The 23,871-nt window shown below is 41.3% G+C and overlaps 1 protein-coding gene across 1 annotated transcript in view; it reads right to left on the bottom strand.

Moving 5' to 3' along the window:
• The window catches only part of LOC140455522 (complement C4-A-like), a 271,191-nt gene extending 251,961 nt beyond the window's left edge, over positions 1-19,230 (bottom strand). The window contains exons 1-3 of the mRNA XM_072550468.1: positions 19,122-19,230; positions 14,597-14,789; positions 10,229-10,409 (exon numbers count right to left, since the gene is read on the bottom strand). Coding sequence (XP_072406569.1) covers positions 10,229-10,409; positions 14,597-14,789; positions 19,122-19,186 — 439 coding nt within the window. The 5' untranslated portion in view covers positions 19,187-19,230. The remainder of the gene's footprint in view (positions 1-10,228; positions 10,410-14,596; positions 14,790-19,121) is intronic.
• Between the last annotated feature and the right edge of the window lie 4,641 nt (positions 19,231-23,871).

The following is a 23,871-nucleotide window of genomic DNA, read 5'->3' as shown; positions in this document are numbered from 1 at the left end:
TATCAGCCGCAAAATCATCTGCCTGTGCCTCTGACTAGGGAGTCTCCCATTACAATCGATCGTTTGGAACCAGGCATATCCCTCATTACATTAGAGCTAGTCTCAGTACCAGAAACCTATCAGTGCTACATTCCCCTGATAGTCCATCTCTCCCTTCAATTTCCAAAACAACATACTTGTTTGTGATGGAGTTAGCCACAGGAGTCTCTTGCACTTCCTGCCTCCATTTCCTACCTGTCCTGGAGGTCACCCAACTACCTGGCTATAACTTCGATTTACCTCCCTCCCGCAAACTGCCATCCATCACATCCCATGACTTCTGTAAATTTCTCATTTTTTTTAACTGTCACTCAAAACAATCCATGCAATCCAATAAGATTCACAACCAAACACACTTCTTGCAGACATAAGATAGAAACTCTCTCCCTAAACTCCCAAATCCAAAAGGAAGGGCACGTCACTCTATTAAAGGCCCTCTTTGCAGGTTAACAATTTACAGACCCAGAAAGTAGCACAGTCTTACTACATTAAAACACCGCTCCAGGCGAGCTTGTTACCTATGTTATTATATTTTTTAAACTTTAATCAAGAGACAGATCTCAATAACAAAATATAATAAAAAACCTCACTCTATTTACTATTGTACATTTACACTCGAAAACCGGTAATGTTGCGCTTTAAAAAGCCACCAAGCTGTCCCCCTGCTGTGAGCTCCCACACACAGGTTTCTCCAAGTTAAGCTGTGAATTTCACTGTTTGTTTATTTATCTTCAAACAAACTCCAATGTTCAGAGATACTTGCAAATAGACAGCAAAGGCAGTAGCTATGCAGGTTCCTGCTTGGTCAGACAGCAGCGTAGGTTTCTTTCTCTGTATGAGAATGTCCACTGTCTTTGACTCCCTTCTTCCTTTGATCTTCTTTCCCAAAGTTTCAAAACAATGCAACCGTTTATAAGATAGCAACTACTCCTCCTAGAACTCGAGGGAATCAGCCCCAACACTGAACAAAATCCTCAAAACCTCTTATAGCCACAATTTTGTCCCATCCTCCATCTTTGATTACCCAGAATCCTTCTTTAAGATGAGGGGGAAGATTTCCGAGTTCGAAGGGTCAGCTTTTTCACACAGATGTTGGTGTATATATGGAATGAGCTGCCAGAGGAAGTGGTAGAAGAGGGTATAATTTCTGGTAGTTCTTCTATAACGTGCTGGCTGCATTCTTGTGCAACCCTGCGCTATATAAAAATCACACTTAAAGAGTTGGTGATGCAATCGTGTTTTAGCCAACACATGTTTTAAAAGCTCACACTTTAGAAACAGTGTCCCCGCTTCATAAATTGCGTTATTGTCAATTCGCATTGACCAAACGTGCATTATAGCAGAACAACCAACAAAAATTTCAAAGACATTTGGACAGGTACAGAGACAGAAGAGGATTGAAGGGATATGGACCAAATACAGGCAAATGGGCATTAGTTTAGTTTGGGAAACTGGGTCAGCACGGATGAATTGGACCAAATGTATTGTTTTCATTTTCTATGACTCAATGACCAATTAATATTTAGAAACATAGATTCATGCAATTTTACAGGCTGAAATCTTTGCTAACCACTGGAGAGTAGCTAATTACATTAGATTACATTACAGTGTGGAAACAGACCCTTCGGCCCAACAAGTCCACACTGACCCGCCGAAGCGCAACCCACCCAGACCCATTCCCCTACATTTACTCCTTACCTAACGCTACGGGCAATTTAGCATGGCCAATTCACCTAACCTGCACATCTTTGGACTGTGGGAGGGAACCGGAGCACCCAGAGGAAACCCACGCAGACACGGGGAGAATGTGCAAACTCCACACAGTCAGTCGCCTGAGGCGGGAATTGAACCCAGGTCTCAGGTGCTGTGAGGCAGCAGTACTAACCACTGTGCCACCATGATGCCCTCTTTTCAAGAAGGGAAATAAGGATATTCCAGAAAACTATAGACTGGTGAGTTTCACATCAGTTTTTGAGATGCTATTAGAGAGAATTCTTAGGGATTGGAGTTATGCACGTTTGGAAAAGCATGGGCATGTCATGACTTACTAACTTGATTGATTTTTTTGTGGAAGTGACAAAGTGATCGATGAGGGTAGATTATGTTATTTATATAGATTGCAGTCATTCTTTCCACAAGGTCCCTTATGGTAGGCTCATCCAGAACATTAAGATGCAATGAGATCCACAATGAATTTGACCATGTGGATTGAGATTTGGCTTGCCCAGAGAAGTCAGAGATTGTTGGCAGAATGGTTTTTCTCAGGGGGAGGTCCATGACTAGTGGTGTTCTGCAGGGATCTATGTTACAACTTCTGCTGTTTGTGACACTTATATATAAATAAAAGACTTGGATGGAAATGTAAATGGGTGGGTGAATAAGTTTGCAGATGATACAAAGGTCATTGGAGATGTGGTTAGTGTAGAAGGTTGTCAAAGGATAGAGTGGGAAATAGATATAGCAGATGGAGTTTAATCCAGTTAAATGTGAGATGCTGCACTTTAGGAGATCAAATGTTACGGACAAGTATGCGGCTAATTGCAGGATCTTGAACAGCACTGATGTAGAGAAGGATCTTGGGGTTCAAGCCCATAGCCTCCTGAAAGTGGCCACAGAAGCAGATAAGGTAGTAAAGAAGGCATATGGCATGCTTGCAATTATTGCTGGGGAAAATGAGTACAGATATTAAGATGTCATGTTGTAGTCTTATAAGGCTTTGTTTAGGCCACACTTAGAGCATTGCATTCAATTCTGGTCGGCAAGTTACAGGAAGGATAGAGAGGCTTTGTCAATAAAGTGTAACACTGGAAAAAGCACAGCAGCTCACATGGTACTTAAAGAGTATAACCTTTCAGGCATAACCCTTCTTCAGGACTGCTTTACCAGAAGAGGATTGGCAGGATGTTGCCTGACCGCTAAGGAGTGGCTAGAAAAAGCTCAATTGTTCTCTCGAGCGGCAGAGGCTGCGGGGGGACTTATTAAAAGTTTATCAAATTATGTGATGCATGGTTAGGGCTGAGAATCAGGATCTTTTTCCCAAGGTTAAAATGTCCAATGCTGGGAGGCAAGAATTGAAGGTGAGAGGGGCTAAGTTCAAAGAGACGTGAGGGTCAGGTTTTTTTGGCACAGAGACTGAGAAGAGTCTGGAATGCACTGCCATGCATGATTGTGGAGGCCAGTAAACTGAGGGCATTTATGGCAGCACAGTGGCACAGTGGGTAGCCTGCTGCCTCACAGAGCCAGGGATCCAGGTTCGATTCCAACCTCAGGCAACTGTGTGGAGTTTGCACATTCTCCCTATGTCTGCGTGGGTTTCTTCTGAGTGCTTTGTTTCCTCCCATTGTCCAAAGGTGTGCAGGTTAGGTGAATTGACCATGCTAAATTATCCATAATGTTCAGCGATGTGTAGGTTAGGTGCATTAGTTGGGGGTAAATATAGGATGATAGGCTAGGGGAATGGGTCTGGGTGGGTTACTCTTCAGAGGGTCGGTGTGGACTTGTTGGGCTGAAGAGCCTGTTTCCACACTGTAGGTACCCTATGGAACTTTTAGATTGGCACAAGGATATACAAGAAATTTCAGTAAAGCCTTTGATAAGGTTCCACATGGTAGGCTGCTCTGGAAATCAAGGGCAAGCTGGTAAACTGGATACAATATTGGATTGATGGTAGGAAGCAGGGGGTAATAATGGAAGGATGCTTGTCAAACTGGAGGCCTGTGAGTCGTGGAGTACCTCAGCAGTCCATGCAGCACCCATTATTGTTTGTTATCTATTTCAATGATTTGGATGAGGATATACAAGACACAGCAATTTTGTTGGTAACACTAAAGTAGGCGGTATTGTGGACAGAGAGGACAGTTATCATAAATTGTAGCAGGACTTTAATCAGCTGGGGAAGTGGGTTGAGAAATAGCAAATGGAGTTTATTATAGATAAGTGTCTGTTCTTTCATTTTGGAAAGTCAAATCAAGATAGGAGTTTCACGGTGAATGATAGGGCCTGAAGGAGTGTAGTGGAACAGAGGAGCATTGGAGTTCACATTCACAGTTCCCTGAAAGTGGAGTCACAGGTGGACAGGGCAGAGAAGAAGGCTTTTGACACACTGGCCTTTATCAGCCAGGGCATTGAGCTTACAAGTTGGGAAGTTATGTTGCAGTTATACAGTGCATTGGTGAGGCTGCACTTGTAGTATTGTGTTCAGGTTTGATCATGTTGTTATAGGAATGATATTGTTAAACTGGAAAGCGTGCAGAAGAAATTTACAAGGATGTTGCCTGGACTCAAGTGTCTGAGTTATAGGGAGAGGTTGAACAAGCTAAGACTTTTACCTTTGGAGCGTAAGAGACTGAGGAGAGACCTTATAGAGGTATATAAGACTATGAGAGGCATGGTTAGGGTGAATGCACTCAGTTTTTTCCCCAGGTTTGGGACATTGAGGACTAGAGGGCATCAGTTTAAGATTAGAGGGGAAAGAATAAAGGGAACCTGAGGCACAACCTTTTTACACAAAGGGTAGTACGTGTATGGAATAAGCAGCCAGTAAAAGTGGTTGGAGGAGGGTACATTAACAACATTTAAAATGCATTTGGACAAATACATGTAGTGAAAAGGATTAGAAGGATATGGGCCAAGAGCAGGGAAATGGTGTTCGCATGGATGGACGTTTTAGTTGGCATGGACCAGTTTGAGCCAAAGGGCCTGTCTCCATGCTGTAGGGCTCTGTAGCTGTATGAATGGGGGGATATGGACCAATAGCAGGCAGAAGGGATTAGATTCATTTGGTGTCAGGTTTGGCACAATATCGTGAATTGAAGGCCTCATTTCTGTGCTGTGCAGTTTTTGGTTCTAGGCCATTCAGTCTAACATTTCTGCATCAGCTCCCAAAAGAGCTCCCCAGCTCATACCATTGCTCCCTCAGCCCTAGCTCTGTATCCCTCTAAACTCTGTGTCCCTCTAAACTAATACTTTCAACTCTGTATCCAGCTGTCTTTTGAAATGTCCCTTGGAATCTGCCTCCACAATTCTCTCACATGACGTATTCCACATCCTAACAACTCTGAGTAAAGACGTTTCTCCTCATCTCCCTCCTAGCTCTCTTGCTGACAATCTTGAAGTTGTAACCCCTCATTACTGATTGATGTACTGTTGTCACATGTGCTGAGGTAAGGTCAAAAGTGTGATTTTATGTGTTATATTACCGGATCGCGGCATATAATGTGCATTAGGATAGCAGAACAGAGTACAGAATGCAGTGTTGCAGCCCCAGAAAGAGGGAGAGAGATCAGAATTAACATTTGAGAGATCCATTCAAATGTCTGATAGCAGTGGGAAGAAGCTGTTTTTGAATCTATTTGAAAAACGCATTTAAACCTTAAAATGTATTATCAACTCCTAATCATCGCTTCTCCAAGTCGAATAAGTCCAATCTTTCTAATCATTCCCTGTATCTAAAATCCCTCATTACTGGTATCTTTCATGTAAATCTCATTTGAATTCTTTCCAGAGCTTTAAAAACCTTCCTTAAATAATAAAGTTGCTCAGCATCATCCTCACAATTCACTATTCTCCCTGGCTTAGTATCATCTGCCAATTACAAGATTTTGCTGACAACATCCATCTCCAACCCGTTTATATAAATTAGAACAAAAAAGGATCTAAACCCCAATTCCTTTCAACTTGTCTCCAATCTGAGAAATGCCAATTTATGCCTCCCCTCCGTTTCCTATCCTTTAGCCAACTTCTCATCCACATTGAATCACACTGTCCACTACACATTGAATCACACTGTCCACTACACATTGAATCACACTGTCCACTACACATTGAATCATACTGTCTGCTACACATTGAATCACACTGTCTGCTACACATTGAATCACACTGTCTTCTACACATTGAATCACACTATCTGCTACACATTGAATCACACTGTTTGCTACACATTGAATCACACTGTCTGCTACGCATTGAATCACACTGTCTTCTACACATTGAATCACACTATCTCCTACACATTGAATGATACTGTCTGCTACACATTGAATCACATTGTCTTCTACACATTGAATCACACTGTCTTCTACACATTGAATCACATTGTCTTCTACACATTGAATCACACTGTTCGCTACACATTGAATCATACTGTCTTCCACACATTGAATCACATTGTCTTCTACACATTGAATCACATTGTCTTTACACATTGATTCACATTGTCTTCTACACATTGAATCACACTGTCTGCTACGCATTGAATCACACTGTCTGCTACACATTGAATCACACTATCTGCCAAAAATTGAATCACGCTGTCTGCTACATATTGAATCACATTGTCTTCTACAACTTGAATCACACTGTCTGCTACACATTGAATCACATTGTCTTTACACATTGAATCACACTCTCTGCTACACATTGAATCACACTGTCTGCTACGCATTGAATCACACTGTATGCTACACATTGAATCACATTGTCTTCTACACCTTGAATTACACTGTCTGCTACACATTGGATTACATTGTCTGCTACACATTGAATCACACTGACTGCTACTTTTCAGATACAGACACCAGTCACATATAGTCACCAAAATGCTGTCATCAAACCTTCTGCACAATTACTCACAGTGATTGACAAAGACACGGAGCATGATTTACTCTGTCAGCCAGGCATGTACATCTACATCCAGATACAGAAGACACACAAAGGTACACAAATATCATTAACACAGACACATTCACAGTTACATTTACACAAATAAGACAAAAGTCTTAGAGAAACATTAACGTAAACACAAATAACCAATTGTCAGTTCCTGAATGATAAATAGATGCTCAGTCTGCACACATGCACAGTTGCAATCATGTTTGCAAACAAACTCAGACCCACTTAAACAGTCACTGTCACTGATAGCGTCATAGAGATGTACAGCATGGAAACAGAGCCTTCGGTCCAACTCAGCCATGCTGACTGGATATCCCAACCCAATCTAGTCTCACCTGCCAGCACCCGGCCCATATCCCTCCAAACCCTTCCTATTCATATACCCATCTAGATGCCTCTTAAATGTTGCAATTGTACCAGCCTCCACCACTTCCTCTATTCCATACACGCACCACCCGCTGTGTGTAAAAGTTGCCCCTTAGGTCTCTTTTATATCTTTCCCCTTTCACCCTAAACCTATGCCCACTAGTTTTGGATCCCCTCACACCAGGACAAAGACTTTGTCCATTTATCTTATCCATGCCCCTCATAATTTTATGAATCTCTACACATCACCTCTCAGCCTCCGACGCTGTGTTCTTGCAGACTGGAGGCTTGTGACCAGTGGAGTGCCACAAGGATCAGTGCTAGGTCCACTACTTTTCATCATTGACATAAATGATTTGGATGTGAGCATAGAGGTATAGTTAGTAAGTTTGCAAATGACACCAAAATTGGAGGTGTAGTGGAAGAAGGTTACCTCAGATTACAATGGGATCTTGATCAGATGGGCCAATGGGATGAGAAGTGGCAAATGGAGTTTAATTTAGATAAATGCGAGGTGCTGCATTTTGAGAAAGCATATCATAGCAGGACGTACAGACTTAGGGTCCTAGGGAATGTTGCTGACCAATTGTTGTTGCAGCTCTATAAAACTTTGGTTAGACTGCACTTGGAATACTGCGTCCAGTTCTGGTCCCCCTATTATAGAAAAGATGTGGATGCTTTGGAGAGGGTTCAGAGGAGGTTTACCAGGATGCTGCCTGGGATGGACGGCTTATCTTATGAAGAGAGGTTGACTGAGCTCGGACTTTTCTCATTGGAAAAAATAAGGAAGAGAGGGGACCTAATTGAGGTGTACTAGATAATGAGAGGCAGAGATAGAATTGATAGCTAGAAACTTTTTCCCAGGGCAGAAATTGTTAACATGAGGGGTCATAGTTTTAAGCTGTTTGGCGGAAAGTATAGAGGGGATGTCAGAGATGGGTTCTTTATGCAGAGGGTTGTGAGGGCATGGAATGTATTGCCAGCAGCAGTTGTGGAAGTGAGGTCATTGGGGATATTTAAGAGACTGCTGGACATGCATATGGTCACAGAAATTTGACGGTTCGTACATTAGGTTTACCTTACATGAAGATCAATGGTCGGCACAACAGCCTGGGCTGAAGGGCGTGTTCTGTGCTGTACTGTGCCATGTTCTAAAGAGACCCTGAAGTCAGGTTCATAGCTCCTTGAAAGTGGAGTCGCAGGTAGATCAGATAGTGAAGAAGGCATCTGCTATGCTTTCCTTTATTGGTCAGAGTATTGAGTACAGGAGTTGGGAGGTCATGTTGCAGCTGTACAGGACATTGGTTAGGCCACTGTTGGAATATTGCGTGCAATTCTGGTCTCCTTCCTATCACAAAGATGTTGTGAAACTTGAAAGCCTTCAGAAAGGATTTACAAGGATGTTGCCATGGTTGGAGGATTTGTGCTATAGGGAGAGGTTGAACAGGCTGGGACTGTTTTCCCTGGAGCATCGGAGGCTGAGGGGTGACCTTATAGAGGTTTACAAATTTATGAGGGGCATGCATAGGATAAATAGACAAAGTCTTTTCCCTGGGGTTGGGGAGTCCAGAACTAGAGGGCATAGGTTTAGGGTGAGAGGTGAAAGATATAAAAGAGACCTAAGGGGCAACTTTTTCACACAGAAGATAATACGTGTATGGAATGAGCTGCCAGAGGAAGTGGTGGAGGCTGGTATAATTGCAACATTTATGAGGCATTTGGATGTGTATATGATTAGGAAGGGTTTGGAGGGATATGGGCCGGGTGCTGGCAGGTGGGACTAGATTGGGTTGGGATATCTGGTTGGCATGGACACATTGGACCGAAAAGTCTGTTTCCGTGCTGTTCATCTCTATGACTCTACAACTGTATGACTCTGTCTTCTAGCTTCAAGCCTATTCTGTATCCAAATGGCTAGCTTTCCCTGTATTCCCTGAGATCCAACCTTGCTAACAAGTCTCTCATGGAGAACCTTCTCCAATGCTTACTGAAGTCCATATAGATCATGTCCACCACTCTGCTCTTACCAATCTTCTTTGTTACTTCTTCAAAAAACTCAATCAAGTGAGTGAGATATGATTTCCCACGCACAAAGCCATGCTGCCTAGTCCTACCCCTACCCTTTCTAAACATGGAAATCCTGACCCTCAGCGTACCCTCCAACAACAGGCTCACTGGTGTATAGTTCCCTGGCTTGTCCTTATCACCTTTCTTAAATAGTGGTACCATGTTAGCCTTCTTCCAGTCTTCCAGCACTTCATCTGTGACTATTGATGATACAAATCTCTCTTATTTCTCAGTTCCACCCAAGTAACTTCCCTGGATGTATTTCTGGGAATATTCTTCCTATGTACAGCTGTAACATTATCCCTTATCAAAAAAGCGACTCGCCCTCCTCTCTTGCCTCCCTTTCTATCCTTCCTGTAACTTTTGCATCCTGGAACATTAAGTTGTCAGTCCTGTCCATCTGTGAGCAATGTTTTGATAATTGCTATGATATTCCAGCTTCTAACCATACTCTGAGTTTATTTGCCTTCCCTGTTAGGCCCCTTACATTGAAAGAACTTGGCCATATCCCTCCACACCCTTCCTATTCATATCACCATCCAGATGCCTTTTAAATGTTGTAATTGTACCAGCCTCCACCACTTCCTCTGGCAGCTCATTCCATACTCACACCACCTTCTGTGTGAAAAAGGTGTCTCTTAGGTCTCTTTCATATCTTTCCCTTCTCACCTTAAACCTATGCCCTCTAGTTCTGGACTCCCCCACCTAGGGAAAAGACTTTGTCTATTTATGCTATCCATGCCTCTCATGATTTTATAAACCTCAATAAGGTCACTCCTCAGCCTCCAAAGACAGCCCCAACCCAGTCAACCTCTGCCTCTAGCTCAAATCCTGCCCCAGCAACATCCTTGTCTATTTTTGTCTGAACCCTTTCAAGTTGTGATGGCACTTAGAAACCCAAACGCACATCAAAAGGGATATGTACTTTCACGTGTACATACATAGCTAGTTTTAAGTTCAATGTCAAGAATTGCAAGTTCCCTTGTTGGTTTTGTTATATTAACTGTTATTATATCTGTTCGTGTTGATCAGACCTATTTACAATTCCGAGCTCACCTAAACCTCCAATAACTTATGCACTCACCAGTTTGGCCGGGGGTGTAAACTGGCTGATCGGTTTGAATGAAAATGTAACCCTTTTTGTCAGACAGTTTGATAGGGACCATCCTTCGCTGCTGGAGAAGTTCCCGACTCTCAGCGGCCAGGTAAATATACTTTCGCCGACGTCGCCACAGAGAAAGCTCCTTTACCTTCTTTGGGGAAACCTGCAAGTGTGAACAAAGACATGTACACATGTTAATTCTATTTCTTGTTCCACAATCGCTGCCAGTTCTGCTTCTGCTTCTGCTTCTCCAATACTTTTTGCTTTCTATTTAAGACATTTTTTTTAACCTTTCTTTTTCCTTCTGTTACAATTTTTTTAAGAATCTCTATCGTGTGGAAACAGACCCTTCAGCCCAACAAGTCCACACCGACCCTACAAAGAGTATCCCATTCTCAATATTTTTCATGTCATTCATTTCCTCCTCCTGATGTTTTGCTTCAAAGACCAAATCATCAGTTTGAAATAGCAGTATGGAACCCATAAATGTAAATACCATCAAATAAATAAGAATACTCATATATTAAACGTATTCCAGTTCATTTAGATGTCAAATATGTCTGAAGATTAATTATCGACTTCAACATGAAAACCATGCTTAATGTCAATTTCTTTTTCTTTTACTTCCAATTATACAATTACATAAGTGCCCTCACCAATCCTTCTTGAAAATCAATCAAATATTTCAGTTTTCCCCATTCTTTTCAGAGATGGACTCAAATGTGGAAATGATTTTTTTTGTCATTACAGCTCTCCTAATGTACTGAGTATTTCCAGTGTTTTCTGTTTTTCTTTTATTTCATGATATGTATTAATCCATTTATAATTACAAAGCAGAATCAGGTGGAGATTGTAGAGCTTGTTTCTTGCTAAACAAAGGAAAAGAAGATTTTTAAGGAAATCACAACATTTGTTGCCAATTGAATATCTGTCGATGTATAATGGTGCGACTGTAGAAAGCAAGAACTACCCAGTAAATGTTCAAATGTTGAATAATTTTTTCTATGTATATTCTTTGAGTTACCAAAACCAGAGTTAACACAGCCCATCGGGTGTGTTGCACAGTTTTTACTTCTATTTTCAAAGGAGACAATGATGACAGTATTATACTTAAGAATAAGTGTGAACTGTTCATTAAATTAAGCATACTCAGAAGTGAAATATTTCAGGAAACTACCAACTTGAAAGTGGAAAGGTAAATAAATAACATCCTAGGTTGTCAAAAGAAACAAGGGATGATATACTGAATGCTCTGAGGATAATGTTGTAAGCTAGTTTGTCTTACTTCCTGTGGTTGTCAAATTGTTAGAATCAATCCTAAGTGATCAGATTAACTGACAAGACAGACTTGTCAGGAAGGGAACCTAATGTTTTCCAAATTTGATTGAATTTGATGCATCTTGGTGTGCTAGTATACAGGTCCCTAAAGGTAGCAGTACATGGGAATAAGATAGGAATAAAGTCATATGAAATGCACTCTTTCACTGGCAATAGTATGGAACACAAAATTATGAATAGAATGATGAAACTGTATCAGATACTGGTGAGGCCACATCTGGTGTATTGTGTGAGGTTCTGGTCAACACACGATAGGAATGATATAATTGCTGTGGAGACAGTGCAGAAAAGATTTACTAGAATGTTGCCAGGGATCAAAACTTGTAGCTATGAGGAAAGCTTGGAGATGTTGAAGTGGTTTCCTTTCAAACAAAGAAGGCTGAAGAACGACATAATTGAGGTATACAAAATTGTAAGAGGGAGATGTGCAGTAGAGGGGAGGAGTATATTCCTTTGGTAGAGAGTTAAAAAAGTAGTGGTCATGGGTTCAAGCTAAGTGGCAAAGGTTGAGGGAAGGTGAGAAAAAACTTCTTTCATGCAGAGGGTGGTGGGTATCTGGAATTCACTGCTCGAGTTGGCGATAGAAGCAGAGACACAGATCTTTTTAAAAATCCCTGAACCTACACCTCAAGTATTGTAAACTGCAAGACCAGGCTGTACGCATGACATCAGAAAGGGCATCTAGGTGTCTTTAGGTCAGCACAGACAAAATGAGCTAAATGTTTCTATCTGGTGTGACAGAGGGGATGTTGTGTATGGTGTAAATGTGATATGTTGGAGTAGAGAAGTTTCAGGTTAACTTTTATATTTGGTGCTTCAATGATTGGCATGGGGTCCAAAAGGATGTTGGGTCCAAGCAGAGCAGTGGGGAAATATCATCTCCACATTTTAGTGACCAGAAAAAAGAGAGACTCCAGAGGAATGTGGCCCCTCCCTATTGCCAGATTCAAGCATGTTTCAGAGCAGCAGCACAATATTTTGAAGGTTGGGGGTAAATGGCCAATGGCTGTGGTACACATCGGTACGTGATTAAATCCTAGAGCCAGATATATAGAGTTAGTACTTAAATTGAAAGGAAGAATCCCAATTGCAATACTCTCAGAATTACCTCCAATGATACTGCTCACAAGAACAAAATTAAAAGTGTAAGCTAGATGATTATTTAGGAGATGTGGGAGTAAGATTCTAGGCATGTTCTGGGCAAGATAGGACTAGTAAAAGAAGGTTGGAGTTATCTGGGCAAGACAGATACCAGTGGTCTCAGTTTGGGAAGAGATAGTGCTTGCTAATGTTTTCCAAGAGTGTTACTGGGTGTAGAATGCTAAGCAAGGAAGCAGAAGAGGTGGAAAGAAGATTAGAATCAATGGACAAATGTAAGAAGCAAAATTGCAATGTGGAATAAAACAAGGAGGAATGATTGGACCATCATGGAAAATAAAAAAAAAGAAAATTTCAAGCAAAGTTAAAGATAACAAGTCTAAATACTTGTGTCTTCATATATGGATAATTAGCAATAATGAGGCATCAGCAACAATAGATACAATATAATAAAATATATCATATTATGTACTTGAGATTGCAGAGGCATGACTGAAGGCCGACCAAGGATCAGTACTTAACTCACAGCATACTCAAACAGAGACAAGAAAGTAAAGAGAGCTGGGTTTACAGAGGAGTAGAGTACACGCTGAGGAAGACTTTTGTTTCAGAAAATCATGATGTGGAATTTGTATGCATCAAGATATGAAGCACCAAGCTGCTGAAAATGTTGTTGGAAAAATCTATAAGCCTCAAAATAATAGTGGAGACCTCCTGGAGGACATTAAAGCTGAAATTAGAAATACATGCAATAAGAGTACAATTGTAAACTTTAATCACAAAGAGTTTGGACAAACAAAACTAGTGATTGAATTATGGAGGGGCATTTCCTGTAGTGTGCACATGATGATTCTGCTTGAAAAAATACATTGAGGAAACAACCAGACTGCGCACAGTGCAATAAGAAAAAATTAAATGGAACAAGCTTGTTGCATGGGTTCCCCAGTGTGCATCAAGGGTGAGGATTGGAGACAATTTCAAATGCTGCAATGGAGGGCTAGAATTTGAATGTAAAATTATGGAATCATTTCCGATGAAGGGCTTATGCCCGAAACGTTGATTCTCCTGCTCCTCAGATGCTGCCTGACCTGCTGTGCTTTTCCAGCACCACACTCTCGACTCTGATCTCCAGCATCTGCAGTCCTCACTTTCCCCTAGCATGATAATTGACCATAAATGCTTCAATAAAATATGTACAGAAGAAAATAATGATTTATGAAGACAAATCCAGACCACCTGCAGTCAGAAGCCCAAGAAATTATACCGGGATCATGCGTTTGGTTTCTGTCTTCATAGAATAAGACACAACGATGTTGCCAGACTCTATGACTCTAAAAATGGATCACTGAGAGGGTAAAATTGAAGGAAATCAATTGAAGGTTGCCAAGATTTGGAGATGCTGGTGTTGGACTTGGTTGGACAAAGTTAAAAATCACACAACACCAGGTTATAGTCAAACAAGTTTATTTGGAAGCACTACTTCTCGGAGTGCCACTCCTTCATCAGGTCAGAAGGTTGGTGGATATGAATGTTTGGGATGCACCACATATCTATGTGATATCTTGCCTGATCTCACGATTACATACACTGTGAAATTATTGTGAATGCCATTCAGGGAAAGTAAAATTTGACATGCTGTCACCATTATGGGTCTAGATTACAACGGTCAGGATCCATCTCTATTTAATATCCTGCCTTCATATCTCCACCTTCGTTTCCCACTTTGCAAGAAGGATTAAACTTGACTTCTTTAATCAAGCTTTGTTCTTTGCGCCAGGGACGATAAATGTTGCATAAATGTCTGACGAGTGTGCTGGATGATAAATGTTGCATGCATATTTTGGAATGTGCATTTGAAACATCTAAATATTCAACTTCACCTTTATTCTTAATTATATTTTGTTGGGAACTCACCATGATCGTTTTTGTCTCCTGGAAATTGTTTGCTGAAGTTAGTGTAAACAATGCCGTCTCTGAACATTTCTTCCTTCTGATTATGTCCCAGCAATAAACTTGAAAGTGAACATTGTCATTGCCATCATGTAGTTGAATAGTGACAGTTTCCTCCACCCCAATGTGAATGATATTCGGGGCAGTAATCAGATAGCTAAAAAAAAGCAAAAATAAATCAGTACAATTACATTTTCTTCCAGTAACCTTACCACACAGATGTGCCCTCTCTCTCTCCTGGAATTATCTCTGGTCCAATATCCCACCACTATATTTTCCCTTCGCAGTTATGGACTTTTGTCCATCTCTATTTTAAACTCTCCAAGACCGATGACTCTGAACTCTGATATTCCCTGTGAAGTCTCATTACTGCTCACTTAGTTTATTTCTTAAAACCGAGCATTAAACCGAGCTTTCGGTCACATGGGCTAACGTTTCTTGGCGGGCTCATTGTCAAATGACATTTGTTGATCAAAACTGCAAAGCAGTCTGGAGCATTTCATTCAAGGTACTGCATAAGTACATATTATCGATGAAATCAGTGGAAGAAGGCAGGCACCAAGTTTTTATTGATCCCCTACATCCTTCTGAAATTTTTGATCCAAAAGAGATCTTATTTTCATTCTGTTGCTGTTAAAAATTTTCTTTTTGTTGTGGTATTAATACGTTATATAGCAATTTGTCTTTCTTTTTCTGATCACCTCCTTGGAATCCGGTAAGTAGCTTCCTATTGATGTGTGCAGTATATTAGAGATGCTCAGATTCATTTAGGATGACATTATGAGTGAATAATAAGAACTTACACTTTGATTCAGGACCTTCATTTTCTCAATTACTATTATCCACTTCAACACAAAATCAGTCGAGTCAAGTTATCTGTCTATGTCAGTATCGGTAACAGTGACCATAGAATCCCCATTGTGTGGAAACCTGCACTTCAGCCCAACAAGTCCACACCAACCTCTCTGAAGAATAACCCACCCAGACCCATTCCACTCCCCTGTTATCCTACACTTACCCCTGACTAATGCAACTAACCCACACATCCATGAATATTATGGGCAATTTCGCACGGCCAATCCACCTTACCTGCACATCTTTGGACTGTGGGAGGAAACCAGAGCAGCCAGAGGAAGCCCACACAGACATGGGCAGAATGTGCAAACTTCACACAGACAGGCACCCCAGGCTGGAATTGAACACAGGCCCCTGGTGGTGTGAGGCAGCAGGGCTAACCATTGAGCCTCCATAGCGCCTCCTTGTGGTGACGAAGCTTGACCTTCACATTAAGAATACCATCTAACTTGCTGTGTGGCGGTATCAGTGTGCTAAATGGAACAGACTTTGAACAAATCTAGCAACTCAAGACTGGGCATCCATGAGGTGTTGTGGATCATTAACAGCAGTAGAATTGGACTCCAACACAATCTGTAACCTCATGGCTAAACATATCCTCCACTCAGCTATTATCATCAAGTCAGGGATCAATCCTGCTTCAATGGAGAATGCAGGAGTGATTGTCAAGAGTAGCATGAGGCATATCTTAAAGTGAGGTGTCATATTGGCGAAACTACCAAACGGCTTGTATGTCAAACAGCTTAAGCATCAAGTGATAGACAGAGTAAATGATCCCACCAATCAACATATCAGATCTAAGCTCTCAGTCCTGTGACATTGGGTCGTGAATAGTGGTGGACAACTGAACAACTCCCTGGAGGAGGAGGCTCTGCAAATATCCCCATCCTCAATGATGGAATAGCCCAAGCCAAAAGGTAAGGCTGAAACATTCACAACAATCAATAGTCACAAGTGCCCAATGAATGATCAATCTTGGCCTCTTTCTAGAGTACCCATCATCACAGATAGCAATCTTCAGCCAATGCTTTGCACTCCATGTGATATCAAGCAATGGTTGCAGGCACTGGGTCCTGCAAAGGCAATGTGCCCAAACAACATTCCGGCAAAAGTCCTGAAGAGTTGTGGCCCAAAATGTGCTGCCGTCCCAGCCAAGCTGTTCCAACACAGCTACAATGTTGGCATCCACCCAGCAATGTGGAAATTTGCTCAGGTATGTCCTGTACACAAAAAAAGCAGACCAAATTCAACCCAGTCAATTGCCATCCATCAGTCCACTTTCCATCATCGGTTAAGTAATGGAAGGTGTAACCAAACACATCTGTTGAGCAATAGCCTGCTCTGTGATGCCCAAGTTTGGTTCTACAAAGGCCACTCAGCTCCTGACCTCATTACAGCCTTGGTTCAAACATTGAGAAAAAAGCTGAATTCCAGAAATAAGGCAAGAATGACAGCCCTTGACATCAAGGCATCCAAACCAAATTGAAATAAATTGGTATCAGGGGCAAACTCTTCTTTGGTTCCAGTCATACCTGGTACAGAGGAAGGTGGTTGTGGTTGTCAGAAGTCAGTCATCTCACCTCCAGGACATCTCTGCATGAGTTACCCAGAGTCATGTCCGAGGTCCAACGATCTTCAGAGGCTTCATCAATGACTTTCCTTCCATCATAAAATCAGAAGTGAAGATGTTTGCTGATGATCGCACAATGTCCAGCACCATTCATGACTCCCCAGATGCTGAGGAGAAAGTGAGGACTGCAGATGCTGGAGATCAGAGCTGAAAATGTGTTGCTGGAAAAGTGCAGCAGGTCAGGCAGCATACTAGGAGCAGGAGAATCAACTTCTTCAGGAAGGGTTCATGCCTGAAACGTCGATTCTCCTGCTCCTTGGATGCTGCCTGACCTGCTGTGCTTTTCCAGCAACACATTTTCACCTCCCCAGATGCTGAAGCAATTTATGTTCAAATGCGAGACGCTCTGGACAATATGTACATTTGGACTGATAAGTGGTGAGTAACATTCATGCTACACAAATGCCTGGAAATCATCATTTCAATCGCTACCCCTTGACATTCAATTGTATCAATGAATCCCCCACTAACAACAACCTTGGGGTTACCATTGACCAAAGACTCAACTTTACTCAGCACACAGACACAATGGCTACAAGAACAAGTCAGAGACTAGGGATACTGTGGCAAGTAACTCATCTTCTAACCCCCCAAACACTGTCCACCCTCTACAAAGCACAAGTCAGGAGTATGATGGAATACCCCCTACTTGTCTGGATGGGTGCAGCCCCACCAACACTCAATAAGCTTGATATCATTTAGGACAAACAGATTGCTTGATTTTCACACAGGCCCAACATCCAACCCCTCCACCAACGACATTCGGTAGCAGCAGTGTTTACTATCTGCAAGATGCACCCCAGAAATTCACCAAAGATCCTCAGGCAGCACTTTCCAAACCCACAAACCTTTCCCTTTCGAAGGACAAGGACAGTGGATACATGGGAACACCACCATCTGCAAGCTCCCCTCCAAGCCATTCACCATCTTGAAATATATCACCGTTGCTTCACTGGCACTGGGTCAAAATTCTAGAATTTGGCCCCTAATGGTGTGTGGGTCAGGTGGACTACACCTACAGGTGGACTGACATGGTTCAAAAAGGCATCTCACCACCACCTTCAAGGGCAATTAGGAATGGACAATAAAAATGTTGGCCAGCCAATGATATTCACATTCTGCAAAAGAATACAGAAAACCATGGAAATGCATTTACATCGAGTTGTTCAAAATTCATGTCTCCAGGAAATCACACAATTTATTCCAGTTCACACAATCAGTCAGAATGAGCAAACAGCAAAAGAGGGCAGATATTCAAGACAATGACCTCTCTGGTTCAGCAGATCTGATTACTACTGCAGGATTTAGTGAGGCATTTATGAATTCATTGCCAACAGTTGCACCTTATAAAGCTTCCTCGCTCAAAGACTAATCCTCTACACAAGGGATTTCTAATGTCAGAATTGCTACTTTATAGCCATAAGCATAGTTGTAACATGCTCCTGATTTTATTTTGGGGGAAAACAAAACAGTTGGAAATTGTGAAATGTATTACTGGAAAATATTATTTGTATAAAATTCCTACTGGACTTCAAGCACAGGATTGTGCATGGCATGAATGTATGGGCCTAACAGTTCCATTGTGACTTCCTCGTGTCCTACAGAAAGACAGCAGGTAATTAGGAAAATACAAAATGATATTGCGTGAAGGCACTGGAAATTTCTATTTGAAGACAAAATCATTCCTACGTACTGGATGTTGTTTTAAATTTGTATTCTAGGTACTCGGTGCTTGGAAATAATTTTTAACCATGGCGAGGAATAAACTTTAATGGCAATGATGACTAAAAAGGAAGGTTCGCTTTCTATTAATCTTTCAACTTGCATTGTTCATAAATTTTTTACTGTTTGCGTTGATGCACACAGTGCTTAGAAGGTATGCAACTCCTGATCGATCTAACTGATATTGTCTGTACAACTTCTGGGTTGCAACCAAACTAATAAACCTGCCTCATAGTATCCAGCTTATGCAACCAGGATTAGAAACTATATTAATGTACTTACGAAGGTGCTCGCTCAGTTGCTGATGCAACCACATAAAGACACCAGAGAAGAAGTAACACCTTCATGGTGAAAATGGAAACCAGATTCTCTGCAAAACTGATGGACAATTCCAGATATATCAATATGTTTAACTGCAAAATTCTAAGTCACTCCTCCATGTAAATACAGACTGTCAATAATATCGATCGCCAATTAATTATTCACTTCATGCAATCCTGTTTGGCGTCTGAATGACTTCACATTGCTGTAATTTGAAAGGAACAGTTGGACAAATATGATAAAGATTAAATACATGTTGGAAGTTTAGACCAAATAAGAATCTCAGAGTTCTGAGTGGGGATTGTTATATGTTGTAATTATGTGTCATAGAAGCATAGCAACCCTACAGAACAGAAAGAGGCCATTTGGCTTATCAATTCTGTACCTGCCCACTGAAGAACATCCCACTTGCAAACAGCTCAATTCCATAACCTCATACAGAGTTTTTATTGCAGCCGATCCACCTAACCTGCACGTCCTTGGAGTGCAGGAAGAAACAGGAAGATCTAGTGGAAACCCACTCAGATTGAAGAGAAGATGCAGACTGCACACAGGCAGTTACGCAAGGGTAGGATAGAATCCAGATCCCTGACACTGCTAACCACTTGTGCCACCAGGCAGCCATAAGTACTGCTTCTCTCCCTGCACATTTACTGCTTCATGCTCAATGTAAATACTTCAAGAGAAATAGAAGGAAAGGGTTCAACAGAGAAGTACAAAAGAATGAACATTAGAGAAGCAATTTAATATCAGAGGGTCCAAGAATTGCCAGCATGCTTTCTGGCCTGGAGAGTTTTATTCATAAAGAGTGATTTGATAGACTTTAGGTTAATTTACTAGCAGCAGAGAAAAAGAAAGGGAACATTATTAAGATGTTTAAAAGTATGAGGGACATGGACAGGAAGACACATTTCCACATAGTGCAGTGTTCACGAACAGGGAGTAAAGATTTAAGGAACACGTAAGAGGTTTAGAGTAGATCTGAGGGAGAAAAGATCACCCAGAGGATGGTGGGAATCTGGAATTTAGTGCCTATAAGGGTGGTTGAGACAGAAACTCACAACATTTACTAACTACTTAGATGTACACTTTTGTTACCAAAGCATACAAGGTTCTAAGTAAAGTGCTGGAAATTGGGAATTGAGTAGTAATGTGGCTGTTATTGACTGGCACAAACTTGATGGAACAAAGGGCATTTTTCTGTGCTGTAGATCTTTATGAATTGATGGCAGAAGGATGTATGGTTCATGGTCTAGACAGGAATCCTTGAATGTTGATATGTGACTTCACAGGTGGCAACAAAATTGCTGATGCAGCAAGCAACAAAAAGGAAAGCGTTAGTCTGCAGTACATTGTATGTGGGTTAGTCAGAAGTGTGGAACAGTAGCAAAATGTATTCCAGCCAGAATAGCATGAAGTGATAACTTTTCAGAGGAAAGACAAATCAAGAAATCATATGATGAGTGGCAGGATACTAAGAATGACTAAGTATCAGAGATACATAATAATGCATGTCAATTGATCACTGAAAAGACAGGAATCTGTGATAACGTGGCATGGTGGCTCAGTGGTTAGCACTGCGGCCTCACAGTGCCAGGGACCCGGGTTTGATTCCTCTCTTGGCTGACTGTCTGTGGGGAGTTTGTACATTCTCCCCGTGTCTGCGTGGGTTTCCTCCGCGTGCTCCGGTTTCCTCCCACAGTCCAGTGATGTGCAGGTTAGGTGAGTTGGCCATGCTAAATTGCCAATAGTGTTAGGTGCATTAGTCAGAGGAAATGGGTCTGGGTGGGTTACTCTTTGGAGAGTCAGTGTGGACTTGTTGGGCCAAATGGCCTGTTTCCACATGGTAGGGAATCTAATCTGATCAAAAAGCAATATTGAATACTGGTGATCACTATCAAAGCTTTAAATACAAGAGAAAGAATGTTATCGTGTTGCTTAATAAGATGGTAGTTCTGCCATTGTTGATGCATTGTGTGTGCAGATCTTGTCATTAAACTATAGGAAGAATGTAATCACTTTAAGGGGTTACAGAGGAGACTGACCATAATGTTGCCATTGTAATATTGATGAAAGGCTATGGCATACTAACCTATGGGCCACCTGTTGGAATATTGAATCGGAATTGAATATTGAATGTGTCTTCCTGTCCATGTCCCTCATACTTTTAAACATCTTAATAATGTTCCCTTTCTTTTTCTCTGCTGCTAGTAAATTAACCTAAAGTCTATCAAATCACTCTTTATGAATAAAACTCTCCAGGCCAGAAAGCATGCTGGCAATTCTTGGACCCTCTGATATTAAATTGCTTCTCTAATGTTCATTCTTTTGTACTTCTCTGTTGAACCCTTTCCTTCTATTTCTCTTGAAGTATTTACATTGAGCATGAAGCAGTAAATGGGTGTTTGATGATCTGATGGAGCCAAAGGTCACATGTCATACTGTAAAAGTCAATGATGACATGAATACCCTAACAGCAGAGGGAAAGTAAAATTGTCCTATACACAGCAGAATTTAAATAAATAGCATATTCTCATTGAACCACATCTACTTTTTACAGAACCTAACAGTGTAGATGTAAAGCTAAAAGAGACTAGGAATAAGGTTTATTTTTCTCTGGTTAAGAATCTGAATAGTTCGCATGACAATGAAGATACATTTCTTGGAATTTTGCAAAATTTTCAAATTAATTACTGTTGGATGTCCAATTTTGGGGCATCTACAAGAGTGAGAGTGAACAGTCAAGGATGTCCAGTGCTGATAATTTGATGGGAATGTGAAGTAGAAACACAACAGCGTTTGAGAAGACCTACCATGGTCACATGGAAAGGCAAAGAATGCTCAATTAGTACGATGCAATTTCTTCCTTAATTTATTCTCAATAACTGATATTAAGTAAGGTCATGATTTCCTGAGTCACAAAGTCCTTTGAAAACATTGACCTTGTTTATAAGGTTTTGTCATTGTTTGGCTCCAGACACAATATTTTATCTGTGTCTCGACCAAACCAGGGAAATGTCTGCGATGTTTGTTTGGTGAAAGTTTATATAACTTTATTTGCATTTGTCAAGCTAAAACCACAAAACTCATTGCACTGTTAAAATGGAGAAAGCAGCAAGAGATTCATGATTGGAAACTAACAAAATCTAAATTTGATTTATCTTCAATTTCTGAAACTATGAATATCTAGAATATTTCCACCAGCCAAAATAATCAGAATTTGTTCTCAGTCCAAGGTTAAATGTTGTTAATCAGTAGCCAGATATTTGCAGGAATGTGCACAAACACTGCATCTGGAACTGTGTACAACTGTCATTTAGAATGTGAAACTTATGCTGCCCCTTGACTCCCAGCTGAACTCCGATTTACCAGAAATATTCAGGTGATTTCTTTTTTGTATACTTATCAACATCAATCATTGTCAATCCTGTCGCCTCAACAGAATCAGCTGCTTATGTGAAATGGCCCCTTTGAAAAGAGGAACAGCTCTTTTGCGGACACTGAAAGCAATATTGTCCAACTAAATTGCATGCTGGGAAGACATGCCAACTGAACAGTGCTGGGAATTGGATCAGGCCAAACAGACAGTTATGCAAGCTGGTTATCCAGATTGATTCAAAAAGTGTGGCGCTGGAAAAGCACAGCAGGTCAGGAGGAGCAGGAGAATCGACGTTTCGGGCATAACCCCCGATGAAGCCTGAACTGTTGTGCTTTTCCACAATTTCAAACTCTGATCTCCAGCACCCGCATTCCTCATGTTCTCCAAGATTGATTGATTATATTGCATAGATGCAACTGAGACAGTGGAACGGAGATATTAAAGCAGGAAGCTTGCAGTATTCACTGTCAAATTGGATCAAGCCAGATAGACATGCAAGCCATTCACTTTGGTTGACTATTGAATGGTTGTTGGTGAGACAATGCTGCAAACTTTCGGCTGGAACAATAGATCTGGGTTTCAGTCGAATGGTTTATGATTCAGCTCAGCTCCTAGGGTTAGCTAAATTAGTAGGGGAAGTTACAAATCCAACCCTGCCTTTTTTTAAAAACGCCTTCCCTGAGGTAGAAGCTCAATTTAAGCTGTGCTACATCAAACAACTACAGGGTGCAGTTCCGTGGCTTAGTGCTCCATCATCGTACCAGTAACTCATGTTTGATCCCAGCTTCGGACAACTGTGTGTGTGGAGTTTACACATTCGCCCCACGTTTCCTCTGTGGTCTTGGTTTCTTGCCATCGTGCAAAGGTTTGCAGGTTCGGCGGATTAGCCATGCTAAATTGTCCACAGTGTTCAGGGATGTGCAGATGGATTAGCTATGGGGAATGCAGGGTTACAGGGAATAAGATTGGAGGGGATGGTCTTCGGTATGTCAGAACAGACTCGATGGGTGAAATAGTCGAACTCTGCACTGTGCTCAGAAATGAATCGGACAGCTATTTAGAAAAAGCCATTCAAGGCAGAAGGGTCTAACATGCACACACACTCCAGAGAACATTACAACCAAGAAGCAGTAACCTTGGGAGCAGGAAGGGCAGCCTTATCTCCAGTTCGAAGAGCTGTTATCAGGTAGTATACATTTTCTAGCAAGTTCAGCTCCCAAAGCGGATTTTGAACTAATATGTATGGGCTTAGATATTTAACAACTGTAAGTTTACTTGGATATTTGAGGGAAATATCTATATGCATATATTATCTATGTTGTGTTGCAACAA

The sequence above is a fragment of the Chiloscyllium punctatum genome, chromosome 30 (assembly GCF_047496795.1).
Source record: "Chiloscyllium punctatum isolate Juve2018m chromosome 30, sChiPun1.3, whole genome shotgun sequence".
In the NCBI taxonomy this organism is placed as follows: Eukaryota; Metazoa; Chordata; class Chondrichthyes; order Orectolobiformes; family Hemiscylliidae; genus Chiloscyllium; species Chiloscyllium punctatum.
This window is presented reverse-complemented; position numbering and strand designations above follow the sequence as displayed.